Below are 27,204 nucleotides of genomic sequence, written 5' to 3' on the forward strand. Positions count from 1 at the left end.
TATATTTTTTTTAATTTATAAAATTACAACGGTGTTTATGGTTCTATAACTGAAAGTTTCTTACTCGAGGATTTATGCGGAATAAAACTATTTTTGGTTTTGTTTGAAGGAACATAATCATGCAAATTTCTTAAAAAAATGTAAAATATAATTTTACTAGTTGTAAGACTATACTGGATCCTTTTTTCGGCAGCAAGAATATATAAATTAAAGTACATGATACAATAATAGCGGAGTACTAAACTCATTTAACATCGAGAAAATAAAATAATATGATCGAACTAGTCACTGATCTAATCTTCATTCCATTTGAAGGATGATCATTAAAACCGTTACTTTATGATAATATTTATTATTATGCATTTCAATGAGCACATGTTTAGGAAGGGGTCAACATGAAGTCGCTGCTAGACAGTCAATGCTGAGCGGCGAACTTCATGCGTTTCTGTTTTTGCCTCTGGTTACAGAACCACACCCTGACAACGTTCTTCTTCAGGTCTAACTTTTCAGCAATAGCGGCTATTTTTTCACCGGACGGCCTCGGTTGTACTGCAAAGTACGCCTCCAAAGACCGTTTCTCGGGCGCTGCTATCGACGTGCGCTTTCTCTTCTTCTCGCCGGCCGGCAACACGCTGGGCGCGTCAGGGTCCCGTCGCTTGTTTTTCGCTTGCGCCTCCGCTTCCTCCAGCCACGCTTGGAGGATGGGTTTCAAGGCAATCATGTTGTTGTGCGACAACGTGAGCGATTCGAACCGGCATATGGTGCTCTGCGACAGAGCGCCCACGCCGGGCAGTTTGAGGTTGGCAAGCGCTTTGCCCACGTCGGCTTGCGTTACGCCCAATTTGATTCGTCTCTGCTTGAAACGCTCGGCGAACGCTTCCAACTCTCGCGGGTCTGTATCCGTGTCGGGGTGCTGTAGCCCAGCTCCGCCGCTGGCGCCGATCATGCCGACCGCCGCCGCCGCCGCGGCCGCTGCGGCTGCGTGGTGATGGTGATGGTGATGGTGGTGATGTGGATGGCCGTTCGGGCCGGTACCCGAATGAGGGTGATGGTGGTGATGGCCGGTCATCATGCCCGCGCCGTACACGCTAGGGTGTAGAGGGCCGTGGCCGGACCCGTCGGACATTGGAGTGAGTGTGGTCATTGTCGACGACGAAATAGGTTCTAGTAGATCGAGACCGTCCATTCCTGGATGCATCTGAAAATAATAATGGCAAAGCTACGTTACAAACTTTTATTCTAAGAATAACTCCAAAGTTAATGGTATATCACAATATATGAGGAGGAATCATGAGGTTTTTCAAATTCTTAGAAATTCTCTTTTAACAGATTTTTTGTCTTTGTACAAAAAACGCTTAGGTCCATTACAAGTTACAACTTAAGTGTTATACAATAAAATTACACATACAATTAGAGTGACGGAATAAAAGAGAGACTATCGGTACTACAAGCTCTATAAGGGCCAACTATTGCTCATATGGCGTTTATAAGACCGATAGTATCAAGTTACCGTTTTTTATTCAGGTACTTTTTAATTTTTTTAAACCAATGCTTTGAACGCGAATTCAGTACATCATACATTCAATACATCAGTACTTATAAGTAGAGCTTTTCTGGGCTATAAAAAGAAGACCTTCTTCCGCGTCGGGAATAACGGATGATTTTTTTAACGTCCTACACTAGTTTACTCTAAAAATAATTGAAATTTTGTAGTGTTAAAATAATTACCCGGTATTTAACGATATTTTATTCTATTAGGAATGGAAATACAATAAAATAATATTTAAAAACCCTTAACCATAAAAAATGATACACTCTACGCAGAGAGTATATAACTTTTTATGGTTAAGGGTTATTAAATATTATTTTATTATATATAACTATAAGTTGCTTAAGTTTTTTTCTAGATGGAGATACACAGCTTACTTTTATGTATACACGTTGTTACATTATTGAAATTTCTAATTGCGTCATCTCTTAATTCTATGTTTGTACTGTTCCGATATTTTATAAATGGAATTTTTAGGTGTTACACACGTACCTATTATTAATGCACTCGAGTCTACCTAGTCTCAAACTGTATGATTTTTGCTCATAATGCGAGCTTTGTTTTAAAACAATTAATACAGGCGATTAAATAACATAACTCGAGTTTTAATAAGTATTTATAGATAAATGTCCAATAATAATGAAGAAAAATTGGCAATGCCGTTGTAAATACACGCTATGATATAATATGATAATATAATATTGTAACCGATAATGATTCTATGCACACAACGCTTATCTAAGAGTTTAAGTAAATTTACTAGATTTATTAATGATTTTTTTGTCGCGCCTGGAATTTTTTCACGACATCCCCTAGTTAACTGTTTGTAACGTATCGGTTTTAATTGCACCAGGGGAGAGTTAAAAATAATATCGAGCCATATCCACTATTTTTTCACAGAAAAAAAGAGCTTTGTTTTTTGGCGGGTTTTATTGTGCGCTTTAAGATGGTACTCTATTTGGATGGGTCATATATGTACATAGCGGGGATTTGTATGCGTTTAAAAATAAAAAATAGGATTGTCAAAAAGCGCTTCAAAAAGAATATATATATAGTCTATAGGTATATTACGTGATCGGACTATTGAATATAAAAAAAAAAAAAGATGCGCGAAACGTCGACGACGTATGTAAGATACCAGGTGACTTCTTCCCCGAATGTGCTGGCGTTTCTTTTTTACAATATTCATATATGTAAAAAAAAAAAAAAACGCAAGCATATATATATAAAAGGACGCGGTAAGAATCCCGGAGAGACAAACAGGGTTTTACATATGTGCGAGCGTGTGACAGGCGAACCGTGGAGTCGCGTAAATTCATAGGGGGAAAATTGTCACTTGCCACGACGGTCGTCGTCGAGTAGTTGTAGTAGGTAGGTAGGCAGGCATACACACACACACACACATAGACACTACAACGACACTGCGTAGATGTGTGTGGGGTCGTGTATACGTTGTTTGGGGACGTCGAGGTCGAGAACTATATTATAAGCGCCGGGGCGGAGAGGTTGTGTGTTGGTTGTGGCGGTACGAATGGGGTGGGTTTTGCGTCGCCGTCGAAAAGGATGAAACGGCAAACGCAATCGAATGAATAATTGATTCGGATTGTTATTATACACACACACACAGAGGCGCGCACGCGGATATACTTGGCGGGCAGCCCTTGTCATCGTCGCCGTTTACCCCTTTCTCGATTGGTTACACTGAAGTGTGTGTACACATAGTGTACTGTATACACACACACACATGTACTTATACTGTTGTGTTCTAGCGCGTTTCGGTAATGAGGTAATCGGGTACGCACGCTCTCGCCCGACTGTGTTAGTCACAGTGTCCCCGCGCGACGTATATTTCATCATTAACTCTCATCTCTCCTCTGCTATACCCTCTTCGCGCTGGATATACACTCACACGCCGCCAGCACTATATATATATATAGACAGAAATACATTTACTACTATACTGCTGCTGCTACTACATAGGCGACCGCGCGGTATCGTGGGCAATTCCGTTGGGATCGCACGCGTGTGTTTTTCCGAGGGGGTTGAACAAAAAAAAATTACATACGGTGAAAGTTAATGGATTGACAACTTTGACGAAAAGACTAATACACGCCGGACAGATCGGATATCGTAAAAAAACAAACGGTACCTACCCGGTGTGTTTTATTTATATGGCACATGTACCTAATGTGAATGTATACCTTGATACAACTTGATCTGCGTATATTAGTATGAAATTTTCTTAAACTGATCACTACGTTTGGCGTCATTTGGTCACTGTCCATCCCAAAAAAAAAAAAGGTGTAAATATTTCAAAATCATATGACGAAGAATAACTTTTGATCGAGCGCTACCCGCAACTTGAGCGACACTCTTATAAAATTGATCAGGTCCGCGCGAATGCAACTTATTTAACTTACCCCTAATTGTATAACCAATGGGTTTTATAATAACATTATTTTCCTTATATTATTTTATACTCCCCTATAATTTTTTGAAGCGATCGTTTCAGTTTAGGTTCAACGGCAGTGTGAAGGAGTAAAACTGAGTTGAATAATAATTAGTACTTGTAGTGTAGAAAAAATAAAGGAAATTCATAATTATTACGGCTTTTTGACAGCTTTTAACTTTATATCGGTCATTAATATATATTTGGTGAGCATCAAATAGACAATTAAACATCCAATTACATAATGGATAACAAAATATAAGTCAATGAAATATTTATATTTATGTGCCAACTATAGGCTCTATTTTTTTTTTTTTAATGCCGAAATCAAATTCTGCGCTTGAAACAAAACTAGTCACTCATAAATTTTAAATAAGTAATTTTTACTTATGGCGTATAATTTATAATATAAAAAACGGGAACTGGGAAGTCCCTTTTTTAGATAAAAAATTGTACAAATGTTACGCCCCAGTTAAACATCAATGGTCGACTAGCCGTTCTCTTACGCACATATATGAATAATAATCCTAGAATCCTAATTTATTCTCACCACTTAAAATATTTCTTTTTGTTATCTTTATCATTTTAGATTTATGCTAAATAATGTACAAATCTGTATATTTCGTACAGAAGTTTTGGCAGAAAGGTTGATAGTAAAATTTGTATTTGTTATAATTACTTGATGGCCTCGGTGATTTGCTTGGCCCCCTGAGTGGCCACCCATCCCATGATGGTGGTGATATGGTGACATGACATCATGTTTGAGCTGAGTTAATGGACCTGGCGAACCTGTTGATCCTGGCCCTAGTGAACCGTTGCCTTGGCCTCCGCCGTTCCCATTACCAGGCCCAGGTGATTGATGATTATGGTGATGGTGATGTTTGCCCATATCTACCGCAGCCAAAACTTCTGCTCGACTGAGTAGGCCATCATTCAGACCACCGAATATATCACCCTGTGAAAACGAAACCATTAAGCATACCTTTATTATTTTTGCTTCATCGGTTGACCAATATGTGTATGTATTATAATTGCATTTAGATTTCGAGGATTTTAACTTGAGTTTAAAATTAAAAAATATCATCATCATCATGAAAAATATAATATACCAAATAGTATTTCAATTATTATTTTGAAAATTTGGTAAGTGATATTTGTGTGAAACAAAACAAATCATCCGATATACCGGCCAGTCTAAAACGTAGGTATATAGCGTGTACTGTATAAGAAACAGGAAGGACGGTGGCGAAGCATCTACGAATTACAACTAAACAATGTCTACTCGCTTAGAATATGGACAAATTATAATTTTTTACAAATTTCAATGCAAAATACATATTTTGTGATTCTTACATTGGCGTGGTTGTGGTGACCGGCATGAAAGGCCAATCCATCCAGTAAAGTGTAAAACAATTTTACAGCATAAAAAAAAAGATACATAAGGTACATTTCATTTTGCCTGGCGTGGTATGCGGGTGGTAATTGGTAAAGGAGGGGGTTAACGCTGCGCTATGAGACATGTCTCGCTGCTAATATTTTTGTTTTCTCTGACGGCTGACTGGTCCCTTTTGGTCCCCCTATTACGGTAAGTAATCGCAAGTAGTTAGCAAGTAATCGTTTTAATCTATTATCGACGTCGCGTCTTTGATCGCCGCGAACAGGTCAGCGCGGTTATTTTATTGTTATTTTACTGCAAATTGTATTATTCTGTATTGGGGAATATAACGATGTAGTTATCCAAATACATTTTTTTTTATTGTCAAAAATGTATTTACAATCTATACAAATGAAGTAAACGTGATGAAAAGGGTAATATGTCAGTAAAAAAGGCTTTAATGGGAATACACTTAGCAGTACCACCCAACTAGGAAAATAATAATTGTTTTTTTATGTATAAATTATTGTAAAAGCTCTATTCTCTTGGTCATTTTCTTTTCGGTCTTCTGGGTGCATTACCAGGAAGTGAGGCCGATGATAGTTGCTTTATTAGGGGATTAGAATGAGAGCTTAGATTAGAATGGACATTTGAGTAGCGGTACTTAGCTAATTGGTTGAGTGTAAGTAATGTTATGGTTTTGTGTACATTTTTATTAGTGATATACCAAATGGCAGAGATTATAGTAGTGACAACTAGATCGTCTGGAACGCCTGAAGGTTTTAGTTGAATTATTGTATCCCATAAGGTTAGACTTGACAGATTATGGATTTGTATAAGATTAGTTTATTGAGTCTTTAGATTGATGAAGTGGTCTAAATAGATGAAGTCGAGGTTAATTTGCTTAACGTTTAAGTTTTAGATGAGGGCCCCAAGTGAGTCTTTTGTCAAAAGTAAGGTTGAGGCACTTAATTGTATTTGATGTAGGAAGAATTTGATTATTAAGCATGTCTAGTGTGGATTCGAGGTTGTGTAGAGTAAAAGTTACTTGTGTGGATTTTGAATCGTTAATTTTAATTTTATCCAAACGATTTGTTTGTTTATTTAATTGTTATTAATGTCATCTGTTACAACACAACGATTTGACTACAAGTTAATCATGTTTAAGTGGTTTTGTTTCATTAGCCAAATTCATTTAAACTTGTTTGTTTTTAATTTTCTTTGTTTATATAGTTTTTAATATATATTCTTTTATTTTAAGTATTTAATCATTTATTTTTATACAATATTATTTTACATTTATAGATATTATAGATAAAAAAAGAGGCGTAGCCTTCCCGACAAGGTGCGTGTCGCCAATTTGTTTTCCAACGTCTCCCCGACACTCACGCCTCGCCACTGACTAAGGATAACACTTTGTATCCCTAAACCAATTAGTTAGCATTTTAATATATTAGATAATATTTAAAACATTATCATTTTTTGTTTACTCTACTTAGTATCGAATAAACGTACAGGCTGTAGAAATGCGTTTATTGTTAAAAAAAAAACATTATATTGTAGTAATTTAAAATTATTTTGACGAAATAGGAACTCAAATAATAAAAACACTTTTAACGCGTGGAATTGCAAAAAAAAAAAACTGTCAAGAACTTTATATACTTAAATATTAATAAAAACTCTCTCTTTCATTTTAAACGTAACTGTTTTCTCACTAACCGTAAAAGAAATTTCTGTGTACAGTAGCGCAAAGATTATCATTTTGTAAACGAGAAAATATCTTAGTACCTACTTATGACGCCCAAGATGAGACATTCGAAGACAATTTTTTTAAAGGGTATTAAGAAGTGCTGAACGCCTTTAAAAATAGGGTCGTTAATTATTTATGAGGTAAACCATTACTCTAAGACTTTTTAATACGAATATAAAAAACACAACAGACGAAGGAAAACAAAAAATGAAAACTAGAATGAAAACTAATTTTACATTTTATATTAAAAACGGAGTTCTACTATTATTTTTTAAAGAAGTATTATTTATTATGAACAATCGAGTAAAATATTTTAAAATTATCGTCTATCAGTTTTTTTTACATTTAAAACAGTTTTTTTTTTATGACTGTACTAGTAAACAAACTAAATATAATTATATCTAAGTAATTGATGTTTAATTTATGTATAAATTAGGCAAATAATTTTTTTCTTAATATTAGTTATGGTGGTGGCTAATTCATTTACAATAATTCAACATTTTTAAATTTTATACGATTATAAATTATACATATTTTTTATTACTAAAAATATTAATATTAATATTTAAAAGTTATTGGTTAAGTATGTAACACTCGTATTGTTTAAAGGAGTTTATACAAGGTATATCACGGCCGATTACAAATATAAATTATACAAAACGCTTAGATCATTTGTCGAAAACGTATACACTAAGCAATAATTGTTTTAGTGGCACTCACTTCGTATTTTTCTCAATATATTAATCAATTATAATAGCCGCACTGTTAGTATTTAACACTATAAAACTAGACGGGTGTTTGCTTATGTCAATGCCGCGCCGTAATATTTATTATGATGCGGTCATTATTAATTAGATCACTTTGATGACCGTAGACGACCTTCCTTATCATCGATCGTTTTGCAAAAGGATAGCCTTCTATATACGTTGGATAAGTATGGGAAATTTAGGATGTCGACTATTTTAAATTTCATTATTATAGCCCTGTACAAATGCGTGATCGACAGCCCTTCGTACGTGCTAGGGTTAAATAATTAAATAATTATCAAACGAATTACTGAATACTTAATAAATGTGTAGTAGCTACTACTATTTATTTCATTAATAATTAGTATAATGTACACGAGTATAACGACAATATTAGATTTTATTTCTCACAAAGAGTATGAAACAATGTTTATGTAATTATATTATGATGTTTTATGTGGAATGTGGTTTGTAAAATCAATGAATAAAAACCACAGTTATACCAATGTGTACATGACACACATGATTAAAATTGAATTGTAATAGCTTGTATAGTTTATGTTATTACTTATGGCGGTTTTGTTTTAAAGCTCAATTTAGTATTTTACAAAACCTCTATAAAAAAGCTAATAAAAAAGTTCCCACTTAAATGCCCCATTACTACCGACCCTTTTGTTTTATACTCTACTATAAAATTACCACATTTTTAAAGAAATATTTGTACTTACATAATAGTATTTTTGCAAACATTTATTTTGATCATAATAGGGTTACATTAACTATTATAGTTATCGAATGTATACGGTTAACCCCTTAAATGAAAAATAACTGTTTCGAAGAGTTTCTTTTCCTCCTCTCTACACTATTACGTCCACCATAAGTTAGTTCGGCTTTCTACCGATAAAATATTTGTTTTTAAATGCTTAAATCTATTTATATTTATTATTAGTAAACAAAAAATAAAAAAACTTGTCCATATATAATTTGGAAAAAAAAGTACACATTTTTTATTTATGTATACAGTATAAAAAATCGATTCGAAAAATGAATAGATACCCTTTTTAAAAGAATACTGTTGTTATGACTTCGCAGGCCATTTGCCATCGATTTCTAAGAACATATCGAGGTTACAGTATAAAGAGTGAATTAAGGGAGTGGGAAAAATTTATAAAATATTTATGATGTACTCACTCGTTTCTCCTCCCCAAAAGGGTCATAAATATATATTTGTCATTTTATTGCAGAAAATTATAAAAAACAAAATAATTGTTTCTTTGTTAAACGTATAGTTAAATATTATAATATGTACAACCTATAATTTCGTTTGAAAAAAAACAAAAACTTTTTGTGATTGAAATTAAATGTATGAATAATTAACGTTTTTTTTAACTGTAAATTGTTTCTAGTTCTTTATTTATTGTTTTTTTTTAATAATATGGCAGAAAAGTTGTCTTATTTATATTTTGTTATACAAATAATAATAAGTGTAGGTATATACAAATGAACACTTGTTGAATAGTAAAAATGAACTGTAGAACCAATGGCGTATTAAGGAATTTATTATTTAGGGGATGTTATAGATTCTTTTTCCAATAGTTAGACGTGTTTATTTATTTTTTACTATACCAAAAAACATCATCTTTGAGATTAAATGTATCAAACAATTTGATCACTCTATTATCTATCTATCTATATGAGGTGGAATCCTTTTTACCCAAAGGCACGTTAAAATACAATATCTCCGACAATTTTAAAATATAACCTAATGGCTAATATCATGTAGACAGTAAAACATATTTTCTGGATCTTATCCATTGTTATTCACATGCAAAAATGTATAAGCTGTTCAACTAGATATCTAAAAATATGGTTAAGAGACGAGAAATCTCTTTATATCTTTCGTAAGTACGTAATGAGATAGAATGTATGTTAAGTATATTGAAGAGATTTAAAAATCCTTACTCATAGTATGTAAAATAATATATATTTATGAATATAGTATAGGTATCATATTATGTGGTATACTTATGTGCGATGAGACTATAGCGTGAATGAGAACAAAATATATTGTACGGCTATTATATATTTTATATTTTATAATAGTTTAGCCATCGCCTCATCCGGTGTCTTAGGTAGATATCTTATAGGTATATTATAATATGTACATTAAGTTGCTCAAAACGTTTTCATCTCTAGCAGTGTTACAACAAGAACGAAATAATTCTACTTCGCGTATCCGTTAGGTGGTTTGCCGGCATGGACGGGGGCGGTAGGTAGACTACCAGAAGGGCACAGATTCATTTATTATTTACCGGAGCCGCGAACGGGACGGTTTTAAGGCCGCTTGTGTGTTTTCTACCCCCGTCGTTCAGCCCATCGAATAAAGTCCTTTTAATTCCTATTCCCGAAGCCACTTTGTGAAGACAAAAACCGAAAAACCCGCATTTCGCTGATGATTTTTAGTTTATAGCCATCGAGTTGTTACCGTCCGCTCTCGTCTTTACTCCCGGGAGTCTTGTTCCCGCTCGAGGGAGTTTTTTTTTTAATGTGTCGACTAAATTGTCTCTTCCCCATACCGAGAATGAAAGATTATTATTAAAAAAAAAAAAAAGCGAGAGAGAAAAAAAATCGAATCCCCAGAAAGTGAGATGGAAGTTTATCTTTTACATTTATGTTTCCAGATCCAATACGTCCATATTGTAATATTGCCTGCGTGACAAAACAGCAATACGAGAAAACGAGCAAACATATTTTTAATAACGAATAGAAATTCGATTTGACGTATTTAAATTACTCGGGTTCTTCAAAATCCAAAAAATAAACATTTACGGCCGTTCGCTGAGTATTTTAAAGATTGTAGCGAATTTATTCGACAATAATAAAATAATTTGATTACAAGTGAACAACACCCAATATTCAAGTCAATCCGTTTAATATTATTTGCTAATGTAATATAGCAAGGGGGTCCTGCCCCGTTGTATAAAGCTCTCATGCTTGTTTTAAATCTATATACATTCAAACAATTTAAAAAATTTGTATTGAAAAAACATACATTATAATAATTTTCCATTATGTAAGTTGTGAGGGTGTGAAGTTGGAACGTTTTCGATTAACTAATAATCATTGTTCAAGCACATGAAGTCGACAACAAAATATTAAACTCCTAATGCCATGACAGTATTATATTTAGAATGAATAATTAAACGTACATTGTGTCGTGGAGACCAGGTGTTGCACATGAATGAGGACGCATCCTCTAGGATCCGGCTCTGAAAATACGAAAACTGTGGTTAGATAAGGAATAATACAAAATATTCCAAAGTAGAAAATTTCATTTGAAATCACACTTTTTTTTTATACACAAAATGCCATACCTAATGCTCATACGCTGTTTGGGTCACACGTGGGTTGGAAACATATTATGCGAAACACCTAACCGTGATTTTTAGTTAGCTTTAGTTTCGACACGAGTCTAAAAAGGCATTGGTTTTAAAAACTACATAGTTTTTTTTAAATTTAATATATGCTATCAAAAATAATATCAAGATATTCTTCTACCGACTCTTCTAAACCTTTTGTGCGATTATTTTAATACAATACTAGCATAAATATTACCCGGCTCTGGCAGGGTTAGTAGTTTGTCACATATCTAAATACTGGTTTTTTATCATGATTTTTTTCATAAAATTATTATTTAATAGTCAATACTCATTAGTTGATTGTAAGTTCGTGTGTTACGTTCGATTAGGGGGGCGGGGGAAGGTAGAGGTGTCTGATCATTATACCGAACCCCGACTTAATGTTCTTCTCTTCTTAGTTTAAAAAGCTTTGAACTATAAAGCAGGAGTTGTTAAAAATGATTTATCTGTCTATTGGGTTTTCAGCCAGATAGTATATTCTATGGGTAGCGGTTCTGCAATGTACACTACTTTGAAGTTTAAAGTACAATTCTTTAAAATTCTTAATTTCTGGTAGTTCCGTATGTAGGATATCGCCAGCAGCTATATTGGTTAATCTTGGTTTTTCCAACTTTTCAGGGGTGCCGGGCGAGACCCTTTTTGGTCAAATGCGACAATGTCCGATTCCAGGGAATCTACCTTTATCTCGTTTGACCAAAAACGGCCATGCTCCTTTTTAGGAGAAAAGTCCCTAACTCTCTTGTAAAAGTCTTGCCCTGATGACCATGCTTTTTGCTTTATCCGTAACGCTAGAAAATGTTTGTTTATAATATGTTTGTTCTTTTCAAGTTTCAATGAGACAAATTATATTTTAAGTAAATTTAAAAAATGTGTTTTTATCAAAATATGGTTTTTTTTAAGAAAACATTATTAAAATATAGATTGCCTTATATTTATTTATGAAATATCCATGTATAATAATAATATAATAAAATGTTAAATTATTGTTTGTGTCATTTGCCATTTTGTCCAAAACTACTACGTTAATAGTAATATTAAAATGTATATACATTTTTAATAGGTAACTTTTAGAAGAAAAAAAACTGGGGGGATGATAAATCACCTTGATTACCCCCTGTAAGTGAAACTTCGAAATTAATTACACGGTCTCACGCTCTCTGTAAACACGAATCCATTGATTTATAATATTATTCAACTCAATTTGGCATTTTTTGAGATTGGCCATGATGGTTCTTAGGCGACGATATACATTGCATTTAACAGACTACAAAATGTAGGTAACAGTCTTTCAAAGAACCGCAACCCAAACTGCGTAGGTTTGTCTTTTCAGAGTTTTAAATGTACGAGATGATATGGATCCAAACGAAATGACAAGTATATATTATTATAATATAGTATAATCGCTAATTTTCAACTTGAAATCTAGTTTTATGGCAAGTGAAGTTTTATCACCGGCGTTCGGCGGGGTAAAGCCTAATTGCGCATAAATCAAGTATGGTGGTGTGCTACAGACAAGGGTCGGTGGCGGTTGGATTTGCGTCACGTGTCATTTTTCCATTTGGAACGTCCGAACTACTAAAGCTGTGATGTGATAATCACTCGCACGTGTGTTTCATTACCCGAGCAATACGTATATGTAGACCCGATTGTTTGGCCCTCGTTACAAAATTCAGTTAGCGCTTGACAGACGGTCGTACGCGCAATTATTATTACCACAACCCACCGACACACATACTATAATGTGTAATATACATATGACACAGTAATGGTTTTTTGTTATTCCCACTGAAAAATTATTCGTTTGTGTGTGCGGTAAAAAAAAAACAATTAGAATTATAAAAAGAGACCGGAATTGTGCAATCAATTAAAATCCCGTCAATCAAAAGACGTCTACTACACTGCAGACCACACACCTGAATATAACAACAATAATTGTTTTTGATGGACCCACACGATATTATGGATTTATGACTTAGTACAATCGATTGTTTCTACAATCGCATGCGGTTTTAAATATGTAATAAAACATGTGCTGATATTTAGTTATCGGTCACGAGTAAACCACATTGTTTTTTGCGAAATATCCGTTATTAAAAAGTATAGTTGATACACATTATTCGATAATATTTTAATTGTATTATATTCGTTTTATAATCTTAACAACCCGCCACCAGAGTTGTGCAAATTCATATTCGAATAATTATTTCACAATTTATTGAATAAAATGTTATTTGAATTATTTTTCCACGATTTATTAGAGTAAAATATTGTCTTCCTATGTATACTGGTTTTATATATTTTCTTTGTGTAGTATGATTTATACGAATTATAACACATTTGACTAAGATGTAAATAGCGGGTTTTTCATTACAGCACGCACAGTGTAGTAAATCATTTGCTTAGTTATTATTTATCGAATATTGTACTTACTAAATAAGCGGTATTTATTCGATTTGATAAGTAATATTATGCAACAAACTTTTATAGCTATATATCGCAGCCAGTAAGTAATAAAAAAAGCTCATAACAAAACTATTGAAATACTTTAACTGCTTTCTTAAAAAAAAACTTCAAAACAATAATAAAACGAAGACCACTGTGTTTGCTATCATAATGCGAAAAGTAAATACATTGACTAAATATACATACGATGTATATTTTTACATATGACTAATTCTATTTTTATTCTATACCGGTAATACTCCGCTCGTACAACGTTGGTAGGTATACATTTATATGTATATATATATATAGGTTGGGAAGTGTCAATACTCAATACTAATCCGGGAACTATTCTACTCAAGCGGGTGTGTTGGTAGGTAGTAAAACCGATCAATAATAAATAAGTGACCACCGGACAAACCGACAACTAGGAGCCATAAAATATTAGCTCTCGTTGCAAACATTTATTTTCATTTTGTAGATGATTTTATTTTTATATCATTACACATGAATGTATAAGGGATGAATGATATATGATATACATATAATGATACATGAATTTTGAAAAATCAAATCGCAAACTCTCGGGAGAAGTGACAAAAGTAAAAATTATTATAAAACCGTTTACCTATTTTTGTACCTTAATCTTTTTAGTTTTACCTATATTAAAAATTTAAACTTTTTTTGAATATATATCTTTATGTATACTCAAAAAGTAATACCTGATAATAATTATTAAAAATGCTTGTTTTACAAAACAATGGACTTAAATATTTGTATTTAGGCTTAAAAATGACGAATGCATGTTTTCTTGTAAGAGTAGTTTCTTGAATTAAATCTTAAAGACTTGAACTATAAGTCATTTTGTATTGAGTTTCACAGATTTTTCTATTGAGTTATTAAAAAAACCAATGCACGTTTTTAGCATAGCAGCGCGTACTGACAACTGACTGTATAAACTAAAATAAATTCTGTTGCCTCAGATTAAATAGCAAATTTAAATTGTTTCGTTTTACTTTTTTTAATATCTGTTAAGTATCTATGATACTTACAAGAAGTACCTCACTTTGGAGTTATCACATTGGTTAGAGATTTAACAATTATATAATATGTACTTAATAGTAATATGTACAAACATAATTATTTTTGTAACGTAACATTTTATAAACATAAAATCAATGTAGATATTATTATTACATTACATTATGCCATGATTTATGTCAATGATTACGTCATTATAATATATATATATATAGATATCTTTGCTGATTATAGCTTGGTGTGTAAAAAATAATCATAAAATTATCCTACTTGTAAAAAAAAATTATTTTTTTACCTTTATTATGAGTTATTGTGAACATTATATAGTCCAATATTATAGTCCTTGTATTTTAGAATATCTTCATTTCTTGGCATAGGTAACACCTGCCTAATAACTAATACTTGTGTTAATAATGTTGTCTTGTTATTTATTATTTATTGCACAGTGCACATCGCGCGTTTTTAGAATCTTGTTTGTAAGGAATATAATATGTACGGATTTATTGTTATCTTTATTATTGAATAACATAATGAAATATATATTATATAAATGTATAAAAATCCTACCACCCTCTTCTTCATATTTCCCGCGAATCCTTAGTAAGTTTCCGCTTAATGCAGACACATACCACTGTTCAAGACCTTTTAAGATTTAGGTAAAATACAGAGTAAAATATATATTTAATATTATCCAATTGTATTGCAAATTCCCCTTTGTTTTATACTGCGATTAAATTAACCAAACTTATCCTTAAATAAAACGACCTGAGCCTTTTATAAAAAAAATTGTTTTGTTGTTCTAAGCGTTTACATGCAAATTAAGCAAATTAAACGAATGAGGTGTTATGTTTTGTAAATAAAGAGTAATCCCGGCTATGCTCGGCGGGGTGTGCAGAAGATGAGAGAGCCAGCAGATGACGTGAATCCAGTAGCTTTAAAGCAAAAAATTTAACGGCTGCGATTAATAAATTATTTAAAATGCCTCCGCTATAGCGACATCAATCACCCTTAAAAAGAGCAGTAACTCCCCTCTGCCGCCGGATAATTTGACGTTATTGGCCTTAGCGAGTGGGTTTTTTTTACATTTGTACATAATATTTATTTTAGCATCGTTCATTTTATAGAGAGTCTCTTTTTCTCTCTCTCTCTGACGCCGTCTGTCATCCTTCGCGAGCAACGCCTGTCACGGGTCGGATTCATATTGTTTTATACTTCCGAAATAATCAGCGAGAAAATGAATACAAGGTTATTTACACTGAGTTACCAGATGAAATATGATTAACTCGGCCGTTGACATTGATTGATAAATGCCATTTTATTTTCCAAGATTCCAATGAATAAAAATGTTTATTTAAAAAGTGACTTTGGTAATACAGAGTGATCCATCTTACGTAAGATACTCTTTTACTCGGAAAATATGAATATTTTGAAAATTAATTTTTTCCTATACTTGTAGGATACATGTTTTACCATATTTTTCAATACTTTGAACATTTTTATCTTCATCCCTTACACGTAAAACACGCATGGCAAAAACACCAATAACCATACAAAATGAAATGTTTTGAAATAATGATAGACAAGCGGTTTTTAACTACCAATTGAAACACTATCACAGATGACAGTGTTATCGACGGGTGTCAATATAATTATTTACTGGAGATGCAACTGATGTACTAAAGGGTTGAATGGTCGATAACGAGTTTTAGAGAATTACTTTTAAAGTTATTAAAGTTCAAAGTTTATGACGGGAGGAATGTAGTTGTTTTTATTACTCAACCGTTACTCGACCGCACTTCGACTCCCGTCCTAAATTTTAAACTTTAATAACTTTAAAAGTAATTGGCCAATTCTGATTATCAGCAAGTCAACATATTCAGCAAATTATTCTCTTTTAATAAAGTTAATTGAATAAGTACGTTCCAATTTTTAAGTTTCAAAAGATAGACGGATAGACCTCTGGAAAATACTAAAAAAAGGTAAATAATTATGAAATCTCTAATATTGTAAATAACAAAAACGAAATTTATTTTAGGAGAAATCGAGCGTCTTATCCATAACGAACCACCCTGTATACTTGAAATGGTATTGAATACTGTTTTCTTTACAGACATACTTAATACATATTTTGTATTTTACATTTATAAATCTGTGAAATAAATTTAAAAAAAAAAAATGTCTTCACATAATAATAATAAAATGTGTATTCTTTGTTATAAAAAAAGACATACATCTTCACAGCTTCTGATCAATATCTAAACTTAAATTAATACATTTTTTACACAAATACAACACGAAAAAATGTTATTTAACAAAATATACTAAAGACGATTTTCTGAGGTGCTCTATAATAATTTATTTCTCGGAATAATCTTTTATAAACAGTTTACTGTTTATTTGCACCAAATATTTCAGTAGGTATTTAAAATTTATGTGTAATGTAAAAAATGTCTAAAACCATTTCCTTTAATAACTGATGATTATAATATCTTATTATTTTACGGTCAATTTTGCAGGTTTCTCATACGTTGTATCTTAATCGATAGGTACATTTATACATTATACTTATTATAGCAGACCTATTAAATACTACTAATAGCTACTGCAGCCGGAAGCTCTGTCGCACGCAAGGCACAGACAAACATATTTTGGGAAAGATAACTACATTTTAAAATATTTTTTTCGTATTTGAAATTTGAAAGTTTTGATCTCATTATTGTATTTTGTAACTGACATTTCTTTGTTTTGAATATTTTTCCCCCCAAAAATTAGTAATACAAAGTGATTACAAATATCGAGCAAATTTTGTATGATATGTTACATAATATGGTGTAAAAAATTACTTTTAACTCGTAAAAGTAAATATTTTGATGTGTGTTTTAGCTATGCTAGAGACAAGAGATTTATATACTATAGTGTTTTAAACAGAATTTAAATACACGTTTTTGTTGATCGTGATAAAGATCAGGGATCTTTTTAAGTTTTAAAGGACCCTTGAAAACCCTATATAGATACATCTATGGGCCAAAAACTTTAAAGCGCTTGTCTTAATTAAAGGACTTATCGGACCCAACCGCTTTAAATAGCGTACAAGTTCCAAGAGGCCAGAGCTATAAGACACAATATAGGTCGTCCTACGAAATACTTTTGCGCTTTGAGATCAAAACCGTTACGTCTCGATTTATAGTTAGTGATTAATTAAATAAAATTAAAAAACCAAATTAAAATGGTACCTAATGTTATAAATTGTGACGCGCATTCCGGTAGAGGTATACGACGACTTATCTAAGATTGAACATTTTGATAATATGATATTATTATACGGCGTCCGGTCACTTAGCGCGATTAAGTCGTGGCCTCGAAGACGTAGTCGGGCCAAGAATACGTGCGTGGACTTTCGGACCAAAAAAAAAAATCTTATAGTTAACCTTATATGTACTCACACACACAAGTACATAATAGGTAGATGTAGCCGCGCGTTCGAATAAATAAAAGCCATAATATTCCCGATCCGTTTTCTCGGCTGTCGTTTAATAAATTGGAAACAACCGGGACGCACGCGAGGAATACCAAAAAGCCGCTTACACGCTGCCGCCGCCGGTGGTCCGCATAAATTGGTATTGGCATAACGAAACACTATGTCGTTTGTATTAAAAGGCTCGCGCGCCCGAATATTCCGGTCACGGAAAACCAATTCCGCTCGGTTGCGCGCGAGACCTCAACGCGACGGCGGCGGCGGCTCTACCCGAACTCGCCCCATCGTCATCACCACTCCTGCCGCGCCGATGCAATGGGCGGGCACGGCGGGAGCGGGGTAGCGGGGGTGGAGCGTCGATGGACCAATTGACGGGCCGCGCGGCGCTACGGGGACTCTCCGTCATCGATCTCGGCGCCATTTGCCCGCGGCGGCCCCGGGCCCGTGACGGGGCCCGGACGTTTTTATCGGCGCGCCGCAAATTGATCGTTTCGTTCGAGCCCGCGGTTTAACGCTAAGTGCCCCCCCGTGCCACCTCCCATCGCCCTACCGACGGAGGATTGACCATAGCCCGTTAATCCGCACGTCAACTGTGTGCCGCCGTCTAGTCTCGTTTCTTAAACTTCAATTGAATCGCTTTTTGTTAAAAGGGCATAATATGTTTTAACAGGTCAACTTTCGGGTAATGATAAAAAAACTGCTTAACTTCCAAAATATGGTAACTTTGTCAATAGTCATGAAATTTTATGTGCATAGACATGCACGGTACTCGGTATTTGTGCCAAATTTCGATACTGTAAAAATATTTAATTCAAGTTTATACTAGTTGAAAGTTGCTTTACACGTGCCCTTTTAACAAAAATCAGGAAAATGGTGTAGAAATAATTACAAATATTTTTATTTTTTGGTATATTTTTAAATTAAAAAAGTATATTGATGTATAAAACTACTACACATCATCTTAGAAATAATCTGCAACGATACTTTTGCTTATAATATCGATATAATAGTCTTTGTGTTCTTCTGGGATATAGTCCAATGTTTTCTGAATGTCTTTCTTGAAGTTTGGCTAGTTTCATTAGGACTCCAGTATTTGAGTACAGTAGGTTTTGAGGAAGTTGGATTGGAGTTCGAGTTGAGTTGGCCAAGTGGAATGTGTTTACCACTAAACCGTTGATGCAAGACATTGCTTTACAAACACCTTTGGCGGCTGTGTCATACTCAAAATGGTAATATTAGCCTATACCAAAACTAGTCTGCTGCTGTTTTGGTTTCTTTTTAGTTTCTTGTGAAATAGGACTTCTTTTGTAGTACTTACACCACCATAACTGAACATCCAAAATCATGTTCTCGTCTACCTCTATCACCAAAAACTTTCGATCTACACTACATTTGATGATTAGTTCCGTGAGCTCAATCGAAATAACCACGAGGTAAAAATGATAAAAATAAATAGTATGTAAATTAATGAATATTTTTGTTAAAAGGTCACTATTGTGCTGCACTTGTGTCCTTTTAACAAAAATTAAAAAATTAAAAATGTTATATCTCTGCTATAATCATATATATATAAATATATATATTTTATTAGCAAATGTGCCGTTTTAACACACATGATGGACCTATACACAAAGAACAGAAAACCAAAATAAAACGATTTTAACAAAAAATTAACGCGTGTAATATTATCGTCATTGCCGCGAAAAGAGCTCTCCTCCTATGTGCCAATTTTACGATTTTGAGGTTTTGTTACAGAAAAATAATAAGCTATCATATTATGATAAAATCTCCAACGTGATCTCTATCTCCGTTGTAGAATAAATGACAAATAAAACCATCTGTGTATTACCTACTATAAATCGTTTTAGTGTCTCCTAAACATATTATTGTATATGTTGCCGTCTGCCGATATCGCCAAGTTCATATATGGAGGATGGTTTCACGCGGTTTTGATAAATTTGCATAAAAATCGTACTTGTATAATTAATTATTACACAAATTACAACGCATAAGGGAAAAATCAGCGTTAAATCATTTTTAATAACATTCCCGAAGAGGCGTTTAAAGATAACAATTGCAGAAATATACGTGAAAGTATGTTTAAATGGTTTAAATAATAATTTAATGGTTTAAACACAGGTTTAAACCATTGCGATAATTAACTTTTTTTTGTGTAAATATTATGTATAATGAATTAAATACCTATATTTTCGTGAATGCCAAATTGCATTTAAATTACTTAACGGCCAAAGAAAAAAAAATGTACTACTTTAATTATTAGCTGTTACAAACTGAAATATAGTAAACATGTTTCTTTATGCAAAGTTTTTTTGTACCTCCAATTTTAAGTTGAAATAGGGTACAGCGATTTTAATAAACATTTTGTCGTTCTCTTAAAAACAATAAAACATATCACTCAAGTTAAGTAGCATTTCAATCAGCCGTCACGGATTGAAAACCTTAAAGTATTACATTATTACAAGAAACGTTGATTAGAATGAATAATAGTATGACATCCCATCGCCATCCCCCTCTCCGGTGACGGACTGACGACTCATGATGGCAGCGTTGGGCTTTCGTGGCATGTTATAGGCTCGCATGATAATGAACTGAATTTAAACTTGTAAAAAAAGTAGTCCAAAAAAAACATTTCAAAGTTGTTTTTTTAAATGATTTAATATTTCGTTACAGGAACAATATTTTACATAGATTTTTCAATCCGTACTCTAAACCATTGATATTAGGTACATTATCATCGACCTGTAATTTTTATATTTATTATTTACATTTTATACTTAGAGCACAGATATCACAATTCATAAGTGCATTACTTTAAAACATTACATCGATAACGTTTTACAATTCATAACATCATGTAGTTATTATTTATATCATATGGTAAAAGCGGAATTTATTTTTATTCTATGGATACATAGCACGCGTAAATCTTATTGTTTGGCAAAGAGTTTTAAGTTCACCAATTATTGCCTTAAATAGTGTATCTGAATTCTAATGCCCGTCATAAACACTAAAAACTCAATTATATTTTTATCTTTATTTAATTATAGGTACTTTTAACCGAAGAGTCGGTATTTATGAAAATCTATCTAGAACGAAGCAGTAGAAATGACGGGTAAATACATCAAGGTTATAAATTATAATAGCGGTCAATGCGCACTTTAAGGCCTTAAAAGACTACCAACAGTTTCCACGAAAAACAATTTCTACGTATCCTACGTCATACTTCTTGTTGTGATCACTTTGGAATAGCTAAATCGTCAATAATAATCATTTTTATACCTTGCTGTATATCGTAAGTATCTCAAAAGCATATTACTTTTTGTTTTGAAAATAAAGGAAGCAAACCTCAAAGACACGCTTGTTTGGTTCAATAAAAAGACTAAATACTTATTAATATATTAAACCTTGGCTCGGTTCGACGACCGTTGTTACATTTTGTGGTCTAGATAATATTATGTATATATTATATCCTGTCAGGAAAGAAAATAGCAACCTTAACATTTTGTTCAACGTGTGTTTTACAGCTTAATAGAGTTCGATTTAAAGTAAAACCATTTATTGAAAAATAATTATTTCGGAAAAAATAATAACCAGTATCAGTTCTTAGAGAAGCATTCGTCCGTCGTTAAATATACATATAATGACATAACATAGGACGTGCGGTGCTGGCCAAGAGCCCCACACATTTAATATTATTAGGTATACCTACCTTAAATAATAAAAAACCAAAACTGCTGCTTTATACAATATATATAATTAAACGTATACGTTTTGTTGTCTGTATTCGTCTAGACTCAAATTTCCAAGAAGTATAGAGATGGAAAATATAATAGATTTATAGCGTATTTTAATATATTTTGTTTATCGTTTTGAACATATTTTATGTGGGTATAATATATTTTTTATATTTATTACCTATAATATATTATATAATACAATAAAATATATTGTATAGTAAACAATTATTATAGATTATATATTTTCAACGAAATATCTATTAAAAGCACGTTTAAAAAATATATCATAAGTGCGGGTTCTAAATTACCTGGTTTTAAAAATAAACAGTGATGTTATTAATTGTTTAATTATTTTTATTTAATCGTTAGGTTTACATATAATTTCTAAACTCGGTGAGATATCTTAATGCGATCATCGACGGCAATAAACGACAGGTAAATAAGTATGCGTTGGAACTTAACACAATTATGTAGTTACCGACAGTCCGTGGACATTCACCAAGTGTGCAAAACAGATAGCTTGCAGCATGCATAGCACGTGTGGATCAAGACAAAGTTGTGTTCATTAATAATATCTACTGTGTTATTTTGTAGTATTCTTTTATCACTCTACATGCTTTTATATGTGTGATTTATTAAGGTCATATTAGTGATTAGGTTAGTGTCTGTATGAGCAAACGGCGAAATTGTAAATTGAATTGTAAAGAGCTCTTCAATAAAGTTCAAAATTTGGTTATTAGTTTGTACATAGAAAAATTGCGTTCAACTACATATTTATCGTATTAAAATACCGTTATTTATTTAAATTTATGATTATATTATAAAAATTAAAAATCCCATATTTTTAATAATTCATACAACTGGTAATACGATACATTCCTAATATCGGTTGTTTATACAGCACGGCATTTTCAGTAGAACAAACTCTTGTTTTTATTTTAAAAAAAACTATTACTTCTACTATTATAAAAATGTTTTATCACTTATTGCTATATTTATAAAAGTTGTATGCCCAAGTTACTGCAGTGAACTTGTGGTTCGTATACAATATATTATAGATATATATATACTTGGTATGATACGGCTGTTGATGTTTTGTGTGCTACACTAAAGTGTGTAGGGTTTAAATCGATAAACGAGTTGCAAGAAAAGTTAACAAATAAATACAAACTTTTCCCATGCCTTTATACACGTCACTATACTTACGTACAACCGCTATTTGCCACCGAGATGAAATACTCGTTTAACTTATCTTTGCTCTCTCAAGACAAATCGCACACATATCACGTTACATTTCTTAAAAGTATATCAAACACCAGAGAGAGTCGATTTAAAATCAATCAAAGAGAATGGTTAATTTAATTATTTATCTATACCAATTGTTACCGAAAATGCAACGTATATACAAGTCTATAGTTAATCACAGTCGCCTTGGATTTGTATTTGTAAACAAATATTATGAAATAGTACATAAGTATTAAGTGTATAACGACTCAACATAATTTCATACAAATATACAATTATCTAATTTATTTGGTTCGAAAATCGTTATAACATCATAGTACGCAATGTCGGATACTCAAAGCCAAAAAGTAAGTACTATTTAAACACATTTAGGTTTTTTTAATAAATGCAACTATGATCGATGACAAAAAACTAGTAAAAACTAGTTTGCTTGCGACAAACAAATGTTTTCCCCGTCAATTTTGATATAACCTATTTTCATTGTAAAACATTGTACCTATAGTGTAGTAGATATCTGCAATATTGCTTTTCGGACCGTCTAAAAATTAACGGGTGTGTTATTTTATTTATAATTTCAGCCTTTGGATGTAAAACGCGAAGAGTTTAGAAGTTATTTGGAAACGGCTGGTGTTCTTACAGCGTTGACCAACGTGTTAGTACAGTTGTACGAAATGGAAGAAAAACCAGTTGATCCACTCGAGTAAAATATTGAATTAAAACAAAAAATAATACTTAAACAAATAATGTGATAGAGCCACCGTTATCGTTATTTATGAAAAAACATATATAGTGCCTAGAGATATTTCTAAAGTCAATAAGAGTTTTTATTCTTTACATTTACCTAGATTCATGAGAACTCATATGACTGAAATTATATCAGAGAGAGTGGAGTTGGCCAAGTTGAAAGAAGAATTCGAGGCGGTAACACAGCGGATATTTACTTTACAACAGGAAAACATGATCATAACAAACAGGTTGAAAGAGTTAGAGCCGAGTAATGAAATGGTCGTAGATGTCGCTGCCAAGGTGGAAATTAAAAGTCCCACCGATGCGGATAAAGACAGCGTTCCAGTTTCACAACCAAACCAAGCTGAACCCACTGATGTATCGGTTACTTAAATTTATGTTAATTTTTACGCGAAAATAATTCGTTGTTTTTAAATTTTAAGGTGACAGTAAAAAAACCGAAAACCGTTGAAATTCAAAATGACAATAAAGATGATAATAACTGAAGCAAGCGACGTTTATATGAAAAGTGATGCTAAAATATTTTTGTTCGCTTTATATGTATAAAAAAAAAAAAAATGAATTGATATTTCATGCAGTAAAATCTTATTTATTATCTACTACGGAAAATATGACTTAATTTATTTTAAATCTAGCTGTAATTCGTCGTTGTTACAAGTAATAATAAAACTTTTATAAGTTTAAAAAAAAATTACGAACATTTTTTTGAAATGAAAATTACTTGAATACCTTTGGAAATTCAAATGGTTGTATGTTAATATTATATGAGTAGGCTAGAATCAAAACTCACAAGATCCAAAAATCACATTTTTCAGAAAACGCAAAAAACTAGGAGAGGATTTTTCTAAACAATAAAAAAAAACAATAATATACATTATTTTAAAATAGTTTGAACCGAATTTTTTTTTTTTAGAATGAAGTTTGGAATTATTGGCGGAACTAGGGTTAAAATTTTAGGAGACTACAGCCAAAATTGTGGTCTAAAAATAACCCACGGGGACCGCTCTCATCACACATTTTTTAACATTAATTACTTATATAAATTATTTTACCTGTAACATGAGAATAACAAAAAAAACATTTCATTGTCAACTTTATACTTACAAAGCGATAAAACCAATTGAACAGAATACTAAATATAAAACCTATGATTCAAGTCTAAAAATATATTTTTTTCGTCAATATTTTAACACATAATCTATAATAATTTTACTTGAAAATACATTTTGAGTTGAAATAACGTTCATTAATCATTACTTTTCAATTGACAAAATAATCAAATTTAACTGATATTCAAGTCAACAAGGAATATATTTGGGGGGCTAAGCTTATAGAGAAAAACAAACGAATGCTTTAATTTGTTTTATTTTTACACCAATCACTAAACATTTTAGTACTTAATTGGTGAATGCAAAAGCATTCAAACGCTTAGAAAACATTATTTATGGCCCTTGTAGTTAATTTAATATAGATATTGTGGTCTAATAACGTACAGGAAAGTATATAATTTATTATATAACCCATGGATTTTATGGTGTTTTATGCTAAAATATATTCCTACAGTATATATTATGTTCAGTATAGGTTATTTATCATTATACTCGTATAGCAAAGGGTGTTATATTTTATGAAAAACTATATATATATATATATATATATATTATATGTGTACGTGCGACTACATTATACTTTATATGACTGCTTATGATATTCTTTATAAATGTAAGTAGTATTGTCTCTAGACTATTATGTGGTAATATACTTAGGTGAATTCGAGTAATAATTGCGGGATCTTACCGAAGGGTTGGTCATACATCTTCGCATGGGATCGGTGGAATTCCGGTAAGTCGGTGAGTACCTTCCAGGGAAACACGGTCCCGTGGCCGTAATCGGCAGCGGCGGTTTGCCGGCCATCATTTTTTCCGAACCGTACATCATGGTCATCATACCATTCGCTTGTTGTTTGTCCGCGATGCCCGATTATATAGTTAAAATATGTTTTTCCTTTGCGATTCGCCGGTAAACTGTGTTATGTGTTATTTAAAAAAAAATACGTGTGCGCCGCGTTTCGTTCGCGGTTCTCGTCATCCGTATGCCATCATAATGGTTGTCGTGATGAACTATTATATAGTTTTGTCGTCGGGAGGGAAAAAATGTGTGCCGACAAAAACGATAATACGCGCGAAACGGGATAGACTCGCAGGACCGCCACGTGACCTATGGTACCAACGATCGGCAGTACACTGTGTGCGCCGCGGTGAGGGCGTATCGCCGACGGTTCGAATGCGGCGGCACTGCGATCATCGGCACCGGTACGTCCCGTGGGCAGGATCCTTTTGTACGCCGGCAGAGCCAAAGGGCAGGACGCGCTTGCGCCGCCGACGCCATTGTCGTTCGCCTGCCCTCGCCGTGTGGAAAATCACCGCGAACGACCGCCGCGGCGGCATTACCGCGTACAGTAAATGTGCTATACCGGCGCGGCGCATGCGCCCGCTACGCCGCGTAGGGGTTAAAACGTAAATATAATTTCGGCTCGCTCGCGCATAATACACACTGATGGGTGTTTTAAACTTAACTACCCCCGGGGCCACCCGCCGTCCGCCGCGCCCGACGATCGCGGGAACACGGCTAACTGCCGCGCGCCGATCTCTCTCGTTTCCGCGTGCACTGTCGGTGCGTTCTAATTAACTGCGGCCCGACTTTTACCAGAACTTTCTCTCCGTGCCTTGCCGTCTCATCGTCGGCGTGCATTATTATGTGCCCGCACATAATAATATAAAAGCCCGCCAGTTTTAACTACACGGCGTTCGCGGTGTAATGAGAATTTATCGGTTTTTCCAAAGCGGTGATAAGATAACAACACAACTGTTGCCCTCGCACCGTAATGCTCGAAACCGCAAAAATTAATTGTCATTATTTTTCATCGTTATTGCCGTAATGCACGCGAGATAATTTTGCCAGACCCATATTGTCGTATAGATAATAATAATTATATACCTAATACATCATCATAGTGGTGTACTGCGCGGCCTGGGAAAATATCGATCGCAAAAAAGCCGCGCACATTATGTTACAGCATAATTTTTTTTTATCGAACTAAAAAAAAAAACAAGCCAACAGGTACGATGTTCAATTGAGTTTCATTCAAAACGAAATATATTAGGTGTAGAATAGAAATCAGAATAAGACAGTAGACAAGAAGTGAGAA

General features: G+C 33.1%; 1 protein-coding gene across 2 annotated transcripts; it reads right to left on the reverse strand.

Moving 5' to 3' along the window:
- On the reverse strand, positions 1 to 26,272 carry LOC126845668 (inhibitory POU protein). Of its 2 annotated transcripts, XM_050584475.1 has the most exons (4): positions 25,794 to 26,272; positions 11,079 to 11,138; positions 4,678 to 4,953; positions 1 to 1,198 (listed from the first exon to the last, which is right to left on the reverse strand). In XM_050584475.1, the coding sequence occupies exons 1-4, from the start codon at positions 25,941 to 25,943 to the stop codon at positions 416 to 418; spliced, it is 1,269 nt and encodes a 422-aa protein (XP_050440432.1). In that variant the 5' UTR covers positions 25,944 to 26,272; the 3' UTR covers positions 1 to 415. The 2 variants fall into 2 exon arrangements, with proteins under 2 accessions (XP_050440432.1, XP_050440433.1); XM_050584476.1 differs by lacking the exon at positions 11,079 to 11,138.
- Positions 26,273 to 27,204: the final 932 nt, after the last annotated feature.

This window comes from Adelges cooleyi, unplaced genomic scaffold (genome assembly GCF_023614345.1).
Source record: "Adelges cooleyi isolate 19-005CV unplaced genomic scaffold, UGA_ACOO_1.1 ACOO_flye_CR_arks_rails_tigmint_CR_PRNA_8, whole genome shotgun sequence".
NCBI lineage: Eukaryota > Metazoa > Arthropoda > Insecta > Hemiptera > Adelgidae > Adelges > Adelges cooleyi.

What these genes read in the sequence shown, in the direction of transcription:
- LOC126845668 (XM_050584475.1), bottom strand. Translation starts at nt 25,943, where the DNA reads ATGATGACCATGATGTACGGTTCGGAAAAAATGATGGCCGGCAAACCG. An exon ending in CCTGGTCTCCACGACACAAT is followed by an intron (nt 4,954 to 11,078) that starts GTACGTTTAATT and finishes TCGTTTTCACAG; the next exon opens with GGTGATATATTCGGTGGTCT. An exon ending in CAAATCACCGAGGCCATCAA is followed by an intron (nt 1,199 to 4,677) that starts GTAATTATAACA and finishes TATTATTTTCAG; the next exon opens with ATGCATCCAGGAATGGACGG.